This window comes from Rhizophagus irregularis, chromosome 17 (genome assembly GCF_026210795.1).
Source record: "Rhizophagus irregularis chromosome 17, complete sequence".
Classification (NCBI taxonomy): Eukaryota; Fungi; Glomeromycota; class Glomeromycetes; order Glomerales; family Glomeraceae; genus Rhizophagus; species Rhizophagus irregularis.
This window is the reverse complement of record NC_089445.1, coordinates 3,092,915-3,107,143: the sequence shown is the minus strand read 5'-3', so window position 1 is coordinate 3,107,143 and position 14,229 is coordinate 3,092,915. Positions and strand designations below refer to the sequence as shown.

The 14,229-nt window shown below is 28.1% G+C and overlaps 2 protein-coding genes across 2 annotated transcripts; one reads left to right on the top strand and one right to left on the bottom strand.

Annotated features, from left to right (window-relative positions):
- Window positions 1-1,495: 1,495 nt before the first annotated feature.
- OCT59_009378 (uncharacterized protein) lies at window positions 1,496-5,361 on the top strand (the record flags this gene model as incomplete). The annotated part of the gene is made up of 2 exons (XM_066133511.1): window positions 1,496-4,085; window positions 5,033-5,361. The coding sequence occupies 2 exons, from the start codon at window positions 1,496-1,498 to the stop codon at window positions 5,359-5,361; spliced, it is 2,919 nt and encodes a 972-aa protein (XP_065999945.1).
- Window positions 5,362-7,980: 2,619 nt separating this feature from the next.
- OCT59_009377 (uncharacterized protein) lies at window positions 7,981-8,856 on the bottom strand (the record flags this gene model as incomplete). The annotated part of the gene is made up of 1 exon (XM_025330677.2): window positions 7,981-8,856. One exon carries the CDS (start codon window positions 8,854-8,856, stop codon window positions 7,981-7,983), a length of 876 nt encoding a protein of 291 aa, XP_025170808.1.
- Window positions 8,857-14,229: the final 5,373 nt, after the last annotated feature.

Below are 14,229 nucleotides of genomic sequence, written 5' to 3'. Positions count from 1 at the left end.
CCATCACGGCGGATTTATGAAATACCCTAAATTTGTCCGTCATGTCAAATTAAATGGATATTTGACAGTCTTTTAGTCACCAAATTTCCCAAATTTATTAGTGAACGGTCAAAAATGAGCCCTAAAAAAATTTTTTGTACCCCAAATCTTGCGTCTAACCAATTTTTCCGTTACCTAACCAATTTTTCCAGTGTTAAAGGTGCGTCATATTTGACATTTTTTAAAAAGCTTAATGTTTCTGTAAGTCAATTTTAATTCCCGAGGGCGCAGCAGGGTTTTTGCCAAATTTCATAAATCCGCCGCAATGCATAGTTAAATGGTCCATTTAATTATGGTGGTTATTTGAACAACAACGTCCATTTACTATGGTGTTATTTGGACATTAATGTCTGTAGTTATTTGGATATATAAAAAAAAATCAACCGTACTGTACTTATTCTAATATATATAATATATATAATACGGTACGGTACGGAATTTTTGAAATTTTGGAAAAATGATCAACAGTACCGTACAGGTTTTCAAAATCGTATCTGATAACTATATAATCGAAAATAGTATATAAAAGTATGATATTTATGCTGATGATTTGGCGTAAATAACCAATAATAAACCAAACGTTTGTTAAACGTAAAAAATCTCAACAAATTTTATAAAAGTTATCGTAACTTAAAGGTCTTAAGCGGTCCTTGATCAACTATGCGCGTGTTTAAATCTCTTTTGTTTCGACGAAAAAATTTTTTAGAGCCCTCAATTTTGAAGATCGGCAGATTTTTTCATTGTACACATACAAGATCAATAATCATCTCTTTCGCGGGAAATATTGTAATCATGACATAATTTGATTATAGAGACTTTACGTATGGGTAATAATCAAACCAAATTTATACAAAAGTCTCTTTTACTCGTAGTTATATTTCATTTATTCACTTTTCTCTCTCATCTTCTTTTTTTCCTCGTTCTCTTTCATCTTACTCTTTCCGTTCCTTCTCTTTCCTCTCATTTTCTCTTTTAATTCCTACTTCGCAATTTTTTATCTTTTTCCCCTTAAAAAAGATTTATAAAAAAATTTTTTTTGCCGGGTTAATATATCATTCCGTTCCTCTTTCACACACACTCCCTCTTCATTCCTTCTTTTCTTTCCCTGCTTCCCTTTCTTCATCTCATCCATATTCATTTCTTTACTTTTTTTGGTATTTTTGTTAGAGCAGCATGATGCTATGTATGGGTGGGAGCATACCATGCTTACTTTATAAGCGCAGTCTCACAGTAGGGCTGGATGGAAGCGTTTTAATATTATTGTTACTTAAGTCATATGAGCCACAAATACAGCCACAGTTGTTACACAAAATATGAATTAAGGAAATTTTCAATGCAAATCAGTGCATCGGTAAAAATATAACCCCAAATTTTCTTATTAAAACTCCTACTTTGGTATTTATGAAATATTGAATAAAAAAAAAGTATTGTTAAAAAAAATTTCCAAAACAGCCAGATGGAAACAAAATTTAGTGAATCAAAAATCCCACATAAAGATACCAATACAGTAAACTCCAAAAATTGTTCATATTGCAATAAACCTTTTACCAAAGAAATTTGCTGTAAAGAATATGTTAATTCTTTAGGTAATAAAGTATCAATGTTTAATTTAGCCACATGTTATGAAAATGGAGATGTAACAGAAAAGAATTTAGAAAAAGCTTTTTATTGGTATCAAAAAGCAGCAGAAAATGGTCATAGTGATGCAATTAATAGTTTAACCACATGTTATATAACTGGAAAAGGAACAGAAAAGAGTTTTAAAAAAGCCTTTTATTGGTATCAAAAAGCAGCAGAAAATGGTAATGAAAAAGCAATGTTTAATTTGGCCATATGTTATGAAAATAGAATAGGAACAGAAAAGAATTCAGAAAAAGCCTTTTATTGGTATCAAAAAGCAGCAGAAAATGATTACAAATATGCAATGTTTAATTTAGCTATATATTACAGAGATGGAAAAGTAACAGAAAAGAATTTAGAAAAATCCTTTTATTGGTGTCAAAAAGCAGCAGAAAATGGTAATGAAAAAGCAATGTTTAATTTAGCTTTATTACATTATAACAATGGAGAAGGAACAGCAAAGAATTTAGAAAAAGCCTTTTATTGGTATCAAAAAGCAGCAGAAAATGGTGATGGAAATGCAATGTGTAATTTAGCCGTATATTATAACAATGGAGAAGGAACAGAAAAGAATTTAGAAAAAGCCTTTTATTGGTTTCAAAAAGCAGCAGAAAATGTTAGTGAAATAGCAATGTTTTATTTAGCCAAATGTTATGAAGATGGAAAAGGAACAAAAAAGAATTTAGAGAAATCCTTTTATTGGTATCAAAAAGCAGTAGAAAATGGTAATGAAACAGCAATATTCAATTTAGCCATATGTTATATAAATGGAAAAGGAACAGAAAAGAATTTAAAAAAAGCCTTATATTGGTATCAAAAAGCAGCAGAAAATGGTAATATTGGTGCAATGTTTAATTTGGCCATATGTTATATAAATGGAGAAGGAATAGAAAGGAATTTAGGAAAAGCCTTATATTGGTTTCAAAAAGCAGCAGAAAATGGTAATATAGATGCAATGTTTAATTTGGCCATATGTTATAAAAATGGAAAAGGAATAGAAAAGAATATAGAAAAAGCCTTATATTGGTATCAAAAAGCAGCAGAAAATGGTGATGAAAAAGCAATGTTTAATTTGGCCATATGTTATATAAATGGAGAAGGAACAAAAAAGAATTTAGAAAAAGCCTTTTATTGGTTTCAAAAAGCAGCAGAAAATGGTTATCAAACAGCAATGCTTAATTCAGCTATATGTTACGAAAATGGAGAAGGAACAGGAAAGAATTTAGAAAAAGCCTTTTATTGGTATCAAAATGCAGCAGAAGTTGGTGTCAAAGAGGCAATGTTTAAGTTAGCCGTATGTTATGAAGTTGGAAAGGGAACAGCAAAGAATTTAGAAAAAGCCTTTTATTGGTACAAGAAAGCAACAGAAAATGGTAATGAAACAGCAATGCTTAATTTAGCTATATGTTATAACAATGGAGTAGGAACAGAAAAGAATTTAGAAAAAGCCTTTTATTGGTTTCAAAAAGCAGCAGAAAATGGTGATAAAAATGCAATGTGTAATTTAGCTATACGTTATGAAAATGGAGAAGGAACAGAAAAGAATTTAGAAAAAGCCTTTTATTGGCACCAAAATGCAGCAGAAAATGATAATGAATATGCAATGTTTAATTTAGCTATATGTTACAGAGATGGAGAAGGAACAGAAAAGAATTTAGGAAAATCCTTTTATTGGTGTCAAAAAGCAGCAGAAAAGGATCATGTTAAGGCAATATTTAATTTAGCCTTACATTATGAAAATGGAGAAGGAACAGAAAAGAATTTAGAAAAAGCATTTTATTGGTATCAAAAAGCAGCAGAAAATGATGACGAATATGCAATGTTTAATTTATCTAAATATTATAAAGATGGAGAAGGAACAGAAAAGAATTTAGAAAAAGCTTTTTATTGGTGTCAAAAAGCAGCAGAAAATGGTGATGTAAAGGCAATGAAAAATTTAGCAATATGCTACAAAAATGGAGAAGGAACAGAAAAGAATTTAGAAAAAGCTTTTTATTGGTATCAAAAAGCAGCAGAAAATGGTGATGAAAAAGCAATGTTTAATTTAGCTATGCGTTATAAAAATGGAGAAGGAACAGAAAAGAATTTAGAAAAAGCCTTTTATTGGTATCAAAAAGCAATAGAAAATGGTGAGGAAGTAGCAATGAATAGTTTAGCCATATGCTATAAAAATGGAGAAGGAACAGAAAAGAATTTAGAAAAAGCATTTTATTGGTTTCAAAAAGCAGCAGAAAATGGTGATGAAAATGCAATGAATAATTTAGCTATATGCTACAAAAATGGAAAAGGAACAGGCAAGAATTTAGAAAAATCTTTTTATTGGCATCAGAAAGCAGTAGAAAGTAACAAAATGAACCTTAAAAATGGTGTTGAATTATGTAATAAATGCAAGCAACCATATACTGATTACCAGTGGTGCCAACAATGTAATACTAAACAATTTCAACAAGATTTTTCAAAGTGGACTAGTGAAAATGAATTTATTGATAAATTTGTTCAAGAAGCACAAATAAATGCTAAAAACAGCTATGAAATTTTAGAGTGGATACCTTATAATAAATTTTCAAATGTCAATTATTTTGATAAAGGAGGATTTAGTGAAATTCATAAAGCTATCTGGCCAGATGGACCTATTTATAGTTGGAATTTTGACAAGCAACAATGGAATAGGCAAACAGATTATGAGGTCATTCTTAAATCACTTAATAATTCATCAAGTTTAAATACTAAATTTTTAGATGAGGTATATAGTAATTTTTTTTTTTGCAAAAATTTAACAATTTTTTTTTATCATTATATGTATAGTGGAAATATCATTATAATTGTCAGAAAAAATCATTTTCAAAATTTATTCAATTCTTTGGAATTACCCAAGATCCAAATAATTTAAATTATATAATAGTAATGAGTTATGCAAAAAAAGGAAGTTTGAGAAAATGTTTACCTGATATAATTAAGTTCAAATGGCAAGACAAGTTAAAATTACTGAAAAATATTATATTAGGACTTAAAGTAATTCATGAATCAAATTTAACTCATGGTGATTTTCATGATGGTAATATTTTAATCTCAAATAATTGCAATGAATCGTTTATTATTGATTTAGGATTATCTAAACCTATAAGCGATTTACAAGATTCTGATAATAAAGCTAATGAAATTTATGGAGTTTTACCTTATATGGCGCCTGAAATATTAAGAAAACAACCCTATACTCCAGCAAGTGATATTTATAGTTGTTCAATGATAATGTGGGAATTTACATCGGGTATTCCTCCATTTAATCATGAAGCACATGACCATCACCTTAGCTTGAGTATTTGTAGAGGGGAACGTCCTGAAATTATAAAAAATACTCCAAAATGTTATATAGATTTAATGAAAAAATGTTGGGATTCAAATCCTTCTAATAGACCAACCATAACAACGCTTGAATACGTTATATCTGTATGGATTAAATGCATTAATAAATATTATAAAATTAATAGGGATGGAAATTATCAATATGAAGTACCTGACATTGATAAACAATTAAAAAATGATATGTTGGAATTTGTAGAAGCGAACAAAGCTTTAGTGCAGGAACAAACAAATGCTTATATTGCACAAAATCATTCACAAGCATATTATACAAGTCGCAAACTTACTGAAATTTTAGTTCAAGAAGATTCTGAATGTCTGGAATGTATAATTAAAAATTAATAACTCTGTTAATTTGTTGAATTATTTATCAGTTATAATATAGAAAACATTTTTATTACTTTTATTATGTACTTTTACAGTTTTTGCAATAAAGTAAAAGGAATTAAATATTATTAAATACAAATATGATGTCAATTATTGAAATTATATTCAAATCTATATTTCAATTAGTTGTTATTATCTTAGAGTAATATTATAACCATTATTTCTTATAATTTTAATAGCAACTGGATACCTGCATAAATTAATACTTGTGTTTTCTGAAAAACTAGATCCCTATAAAAACGAAATGTGTTAAATTTATTTTAAATTCGTGCTCATGTGTAATAAATGTCTAAAAAAGCACCATTTTGTTTAATTTTTGTTTTTTTGTAATAAGACATAAATCGGATAAAATGGTGCTTTTTTAGACATTTATTACACATGAGCACAAATATAAAACAAATTCAACACATTTCGTTTTTATAGGGTAGATTATTCCTTATAATTGAGATTAAATAATTATTATAGATCAAAGATTTTTATATGACTTTTCCCAGTTCCAAAGGCTTTACAAATTTGTTGAGTTTCATCGAAATTTTTTCTCTTTTTATTAAATTCATTACATTTTATATTGTAAAGATTGGTTTAGGAGTGTTTTGTTTTCGACTAATTAGCATTGTGTTATTTGATTCATTAAACAAAATCAGTTTACTCTTGACAATCATTTGGGAAAAAATGGGATTTCTCAAAAACCGTCTTTATAACTTGTGTTTTTTTAATTAGAATCATGAAATTTACATGGTAGATATTTTTAATAAAGTTATTGTGATAATTTGTACTTTACTTTTTCTGAATGGTTATATGAAGTCTTAAAATCACAAGATTGGTCCGAGCCCCAGCCTGGTCCATATATATAAAAAAAAAGAGAAATAATATTAAATGAATGAGTATGAATTACTTTAAAAAACTATAATAACAAATATGACAATATAATGGAAGTATTATGATTTATAAATAATGTATTTTAATCAAATGAAACAAAAAACTTCCTCTTCGTCATCATATTATTATGGTATGATTGCAGAAATACGAAATTTACTGCCGACTATTTTACGTAATTTTCCACAAGGAACTCAAATTCCATAGGAAATTTCTATAGTTGACAAATAATCAGGTTGCAAAATTTCAAAATTCAAAGTACTTCAAAAATAAAATTCAGTACTGTAGAACATTCGCATCGCCGGGGACTTGATTTCAAGCATAATATTTATTATTAATTATTATTATTATATTTATTTTTAGGAGGAAGAAAAATTCCCACCAATTTTCCTAAATATTCTAAGTTGGAGCATAGGCGCTTACTTTTAGTAAGCTTGCTATTTGTTGCAGTCCTGCGATAGGACCGATTGGTTGTGGAACGGCATAGTGCTATGCGAAATATTTACAGGTGGAGCATTGTGCAGCATTATGCCAAAGGAAACGGTCTTATAAAACCCTTATTGCTGACTCTTATTCGACGACTCCGTTTACCTTTCCGGAGGGGAAGTCCTCGGGAGAATATCCAAAGGCACTTCTTAGGAAGATCCTTTGTGGTAGGGCCGTAGTACATATAATAATGATAAGTAACTCTGAAATTAACAAATAAATCAATTTAATTTTTTTTTTGTAATTTACATTAAAATTTTTTATTCAAAAAATACAATCATACGATAGTAGCAAATGAGTGATTGGAATATAATAGATGTAGTCTTTAGTCATAATACTGCAGTTTTTTCAATTAATGATTATATCAGTAGTAGGAGGAGTATATTCTCTACTACTTGTAGTATTGCTACTTACTAGCTTAGGATACATAATTAGCGGGAGGAGTTAAGATATAATTCTATTTTGTACTGTACATCATATAACTATATTTTTTTTTTATTTTAATATATTTTTAATTACAGTGTTTAGTAAATAAATGGATTACAAATTAATGTACTTGTGCTTTTAAATCTCTGAAATTCTAACTAAAAATAATATCGATATTTAAAGATTTGATAAATGACAAAAATTTTAGGATAAAAATTGAGAGACAATCGTTTTTACTCTTTCGTTTTTATTTATATTGTAATTTTTTAAAATAAAATTTATTGAAAATATTTCAGATAAATTGTAAATATTTATTTTTTATTAATTCATTTATACAGTACTGTATAATAATATTCGCTTATTAGTGAACTTCTTTATTTTATATAATTATACTTCTGCCGTGCCGTGTGGGAATTATTTTTGGAAATAAATACTGCTTCTTGCGCGCCCTCTGGTAACGTTATTCCATAAGTTTTATAAAATTCTTTAAAACTTGATTTATCAAACTTAGAAAAAAATATTTCATCACTTTTAATGGTTCACAAATGTTGGAACCTTAATCTGAAAAAAAAATAGCGTCTTGATTGATTATTATTGGATAGGGGTATCGACCTTCGACCGCCCATCAAATAACTATTTATTATAATAAAATTCTTGAAAATTTTGCCTTTACCGAATTAACATAGTATATTATTCAAATATTATAAAAATGATATAAAAATTTTATAAAACCGGTATCCCTCATCATTATTAAAATTCCGTAAAAAAATGTTTATTGACACGGTACTATATGGTGCAAAATATTCCAAATTTCCTTCTGCCGATTATGTTTCCTGTGGTAATAATTAGCAAAATAACAAGTAGTAAAGAAGATAAACTTCCCGTCTCTAAATGATTAGTACCAGAATGCGAACTCTGCGAATTCTGCGAACTCTGCGAATTTTCTGTAACCGTGGTGATAATAGTTTTTGGAGGTGATAATATGGTTGTTGTAATACTAACAGTAGTAGAAACAGTAGTAGAAACAGTAGTAGTAGAATTGTAATTGTATATTTGAGGAGGAGAATTTATGATATCAATATCATTATTACATATTTCTACAATATAGTTAAAGTTTTTGTATCCAGAATCATCTTTAATTTGACATATTCCTGAGGCCATAGAATCCGAACAGACCATAGAACTGGGATTTTGAAGTCCTTTGGGTGCTTTGGATGGAAGTTCTCCTCCCGGCGGTGGTGGCGCTGCCGGTGCTGGAGGTGGCGCTCCCGGAAGGGGACCTGTTTTTTCGTCGGTATAACCGTTAACTGACCTAATTGCAGTATATCGAGCAAAGATCCAATATATTACATTCCAACCGCCTAGTTGGTCCTCATCGTATGGTATGTCAGTTTCTCCCTTGAGACAATAAACACCATCTTGATATTGACAAACCGTTTTGGCTAGAGTATCATTTCGCTCACAAGCACCCAGTTTATTAATGAAAAAACAGCGAGTCAATTTATTAGTAGAGGAACATATGGGGGAACTAGCCAAACAGGGTAAATTATCCTCACAACATAATAATTCATCAGCTGGTTGTAGACCTCCTAATACTAATTTACATACACTACCACTCGTACTTTGTCTTTTTACAAGTAGTTTATTAATATATGATACCATAATATAATGTTTAATTATTTATAATAAATAAATATTAATAATTGATAAGAAGTAATGAGAAATCTCATTTATTGAATGTGCGAATATATCTTTTTTTCGAATTTTTTATAGTATAAGTTGTTACATAAAAATTGATTATTTCATAAGTTTTTATGCAAGACAATGCCATCAATGCAAATGAAAAGTTCTATTTATAAGAAATCTTTTTATTTATTTTTTAAAGAAAAAGGAAAATACTTATTATTGTAAAAAAAAAATTTTTTAAGCTAAAATTGGAAATTAAATGAGAATTCTTTTTGGTAATCATTTGTTCGTTTTCTTTTTTCTTATGATTTTTATGATGATCAGCATAACCCCTAATAGGAAGCGATTCATTCATTCAATGCAAACATAAAAATTTCCAAATTCTTTTATTAAGCACAAAAAAGAGCCAATCACCATAAGCTTGATGCTAACCAAAATCATAATAGTGCAAACTATATTTACGCCACACGAGAACTTTTTTTTTTGTAAAAAAATTTTTTGATATTTCCGGTATATCCCCTTTTCTGTAAAAACCTGAATATGCACTAAAGAGATGAGATAGTGGAATTATTTATTAATAATCATTTAATACGTTTACACTTTACAATGGGGTGCGCTGTCAATCAATCAAATCAAAACTATATATGGTATATATGAAAATTTACTATTGAAGATTTTTTTTTGTAATTCCAATATAGTATTGATTTAAATAGTATGGTTTATTCCGGCATTTTTTTTCGAAATTTACATTACGTTGCTGATTTTTTATTTGTAATTAGCAAATATTTGAATGGCTTTTCTTTTGAGCTTGAATTTCACGTGCTCTTTTCAAGTGGCGGGCTCCGTGGCATTTCCCATTAAAATATTCGAAAGCTTAAAATTAAATAACTCACGTTCTATTAGTGTTCTATTAACATTAAACAATGCCAAATACATGAAAGAATTAAGAATACATGATGACTTAGAGTAACATGTAATACCTCGTTTTTTTGAAAGTTCCGAATTTTTTTAGTCAGAATGTTTATTTTTTGTTTTCGAAATATTAATAGTATTAGTAATGATTTTTTTTTTCGAAAAAACAGGGTATTTCATGGAAGAGTCAGTTATTTTGAATATTTTTGCGAAATTTGAAATGATAAGATTCAGAGTTATTTAAAAAATAAAAATATAACAGTTTAATAAGAAATTTATTATAAGGCCAGTTAAACTATTCATATGATACCATATATAGTTTTGATTTGATTGATTGACAGCGCACCCCAACTTTACAACCAAGATTATCTGTATTGTACATTTTTAGTGCTTGTGTAAAATAAACTTGTTATTATATTAGATTTTTAGTCGTGTGATGATATAAGATTTCTATGAAAGCATTTGTATCTTTAATTAATTTTTCGAGGTTATTCGTTCGTTTCTGTTAACGAATACATTTTTTTTCAAATTCAATAAATTTCGGCTGTTTTGTAAAATGTTGAATGAGAGAAATCGACCTCAGGAAGGGGTCATATTTTGCGAAATCCCTATTCATATAAATTGTTGAGATCCACAAATTTCAAAGAAATCTGTTTTTCTAACTAGGGTAATTTGGTATTGTTAGTGAGTTATAATATAATTATTGCATTATTCAGTAATTATTTATATATATTTTAAGTAATATAATAGGGTTTATATTAAAAAGTTGATTTGTATTTTGTATTTTTATCAAATAATAAATTTTATGGTTTATTTTGAGTTTATTAGTTTTATTAAAGAAATATTATATTTAATGATCAAAATGAATTGATCCTGTAACATGTTAAGTGGTAATAATATAAAGATAAATATAAATATAATAGTTTGTATTAATTTTAGTAAAATATTAGATATGATGATAATGTTAAGTATAGTGATTTAAAAAAATTAGATTGGATGCTATTATGATAAATACATTGTATTGAACTTCTCCTGTAATCTATTTAATTCTGACAACATTGCATCATCTACTTTTATTGCATTTGGATCAAAAGATTGGATTTCTAGATTTTCCCAAGATGTGGCACGACTTATTGCTACATAAGATTGCCCATGAGCAAACATTTGTTCATCCAATGATACAGTTACATGGGGTAATGTAAGGCCTTGTGTCTTGTGTACAGTTAGAGCAAATGCATTTTGAAGTGGAAATTGTGTTCGTTGTGCTGAAGCTCCATGTAAGTTAAAATAAGTTGTAATTTTTTCTACTATAACTTGATTTATCCCATTATTTATTGGAAATGCCACTTCTACTTGATTTTCATTTATTAATTTAGTTACCACACCAATTGATCCATTACAAAGTTGTTCATTAAATAATTTGTTAGTTAGAAACATTACTCTTGCTCCTTCTCTTATTATTAATTCAGATGGTAAATTAGTATAATGTCTAAATTGTTTATCATATTCTTTTGGTATACATTCTTTTTCATTAACATAATCAATAGCTGTAGAAATTAAAAATCCAGAGGAGATATCTTTAAAAATAGGAAGATAACCACAGATTAAATTATTAATTGAATCTGCACTATGACGAAATCCAAAAATATAGGTAGTATCAGTTGACATTTCATTGTTACTTTGATATGATTGCACTTTTTCATCAATTAATCTTCTTGTTTCTGAACTTATATTTCCTATTCGCATTTCTTCTAATATATTATAAAATGATCTATCTTGTTGGCGATGAGAAGTTGTAAGAAAAAGTGGGAAAAATTCTTGCCATTCTGGAGCATAAAAAACTTGTTTACCACTTACAGGTGGAAGTTGAGCAATATCTCCAATTAGTAAAGTTGGAATTCCACCAAAAGGTACTGGTGATTTGTTAATTTTTGCAAATAATGAACTAATAAAAGATAAAAGAATTGATGATACCATTGATACTTCTTCAATTATAATAGCTTTAATCTGGCTAAGTTTTTCAAATTGTTGATTATTATAATGAGATAATGTTTCAAAATAGGTTTGGGTATTTCTAATATATAGTGCTGAATGTATAGTTTTTCCATTTACATTTTGTGCAGCAACACCAGTAGGAGCCATCAATAAATATTCAGTTTTTTTATCAGCTAAAAAATTTTTAATTAGATGTATCATAAAAGATTTACCAGTACCTGCTGAACCAGTTAGAAAAAAATAAGGATGTTTAGAATGTAATCTTTCTCCCCAACTATTTGTAAGTATATTCATTATTTTGTATTGATCTTCAGAAAGTAGCATAGATGAGAGATTTAAAGAGCGAATAGGTTGACGTAACAAATTATTTAACTGATTTCCAATAATTTCTTGTAAGTTTACATGCAATGAAGATATCAAATTATTAACTAAATTTTGATAATTATTTGTATATCTTTGAATATTAGATTGCATTGAATTTTGTACAAAATTTAAAGTTAATGAATATTCAGTAGGATATTTAGCTTCAAAATGAGCTTTATAAGTTTGATATAAGCTTTTTAAATCAGTTTCACTTCTAACAGGTAATCTAAGTAGTAATTGTTGATAATAAAATGATTCTGATTGCTGAATTGTTAAATGTTGAAAACGTACAAGAATTTCTTTTTGTCTTTTTCTTACAAAGCGGTTTTTTTTATCTATATAATATATTCCATTTTTTGGCTGACTTTTTTGTATAGTATAATTGCGATGATAAAAAGGATATGTCATACTATCAAATTCATTATCAGATGGACGATCAAAATATTTATCAATGGCATCATCCCAATAGGGAGATAATTGTTCTTCTTGTTGTAATAAATAAAGTGGTTTTATAGATTTAGTTCTTATTTCAGGAGGAATAGAAGGAAGAAATTCAACAGCAATTGATGATCGACATATTGAATATCCAAGTAAAAGAATCATTAATTCCATTGATCCAAGACGTCTTGCTAAAATATGTTTTCGAAATGCATCAGGTTCAGAAATATCAAAATATTCTGATGGTTCAGATTTTGTAACATACTTAGTCATATATTTTGCAAATTGATGTGTTGTTACATATTGAAAATTAATATGACCATTCCATAAAAATAATGTTGGTGCATGATATGGAATAACATATAAATCTTCTTCTTTAGTACGACGATAAATATATCTTAAGGAATTAGGATCTTCATGTGTAGTATCTGAATATGGTTGAGGAAAACCTTTTTTGCAACGTGAACCAGATGGAGCTGGACCTCCACAACGTGAATCACAAGTATGAATTTGATGTTTTTTAACCAATTCATATAATTCTGGTTCAGAATTGGGATCTGGCATATCTGCTCTAATTACATTAGAATCAATTAATTCAGAAATTGATTTAGATAAATAAGCTATACCATGTGTATGAATTGCTCCACGATTTTGAAATTCATCACGTTCAAAATGATGTAACCAGTTACCCCAATCAGTTAAATTTGGATTTTTCCAAAGATATTGATGCATTGATGCTAAACGATGATGATAATGCAAGTAGGTATGAAATGGACGATTAGAAGGAAGGGATCTTTGTTATCAGTTTTTAATAAAATATTTTTTAAATGTGACCAATGATTTTCAGCCATAGTCATAGTATAAAAAATTTGTGGTAAACCAAATCCTTGAACCATAGTATTAATATGATGTTCTTTTTGGCGAAAATAAGAATCTCCCGTTCTAATATAAGAAGGTATAGTTGTTGTATTTTTTTCATTAATTATTGGACGTCCAGTATAAATACTATTGGTAATTAAATCTGCTGTTGTTAATTGATGTGATAGTGAAGTATTATATTGATTTAAAATTCGATTTCTATTTTGGTGATTTCTTAATTTTTCAATTGTTAAATAAATATAATGAGGCCAATACCAAGATAATCTCCATCTGGGATCAGGACAAAGTAGTAAAGATTTTGCATAATTACCTAAACTATCTGTAAATCGCCGATTTGTATTTTCATCATTTATATAAAATCCTTTTCCATATGGAAAAAGGTCAGGAAATAAAAGTGGTTCAATATTTTTATCATAAAAAGATATTGGTAATTTTTTATTATATGGATCAGTTAAAAATCCTGCCATTAATCGATTATAATGGTAATCTTCATTATGAATTTCTGCATCAAGTTCATAGGGAGGTAGTATTACAGCAGAAGGACGTGAATTAATGTTAAATAATGGATGGTCTTGATTTTGAGAAGTATTACTAAGTGAGGCATTTGGAAAGATAATTGGTGCCCCATCCCATGTTCCACGATTAATTAAAGTTTGATATGGTTTAAAATAAGGATTATGATCTCGTAACCATCTTGCTGCATTATCAAGTGAAGAATGATACCATGAATTTGATTGATTATTATTTAGTATAGCACCAATG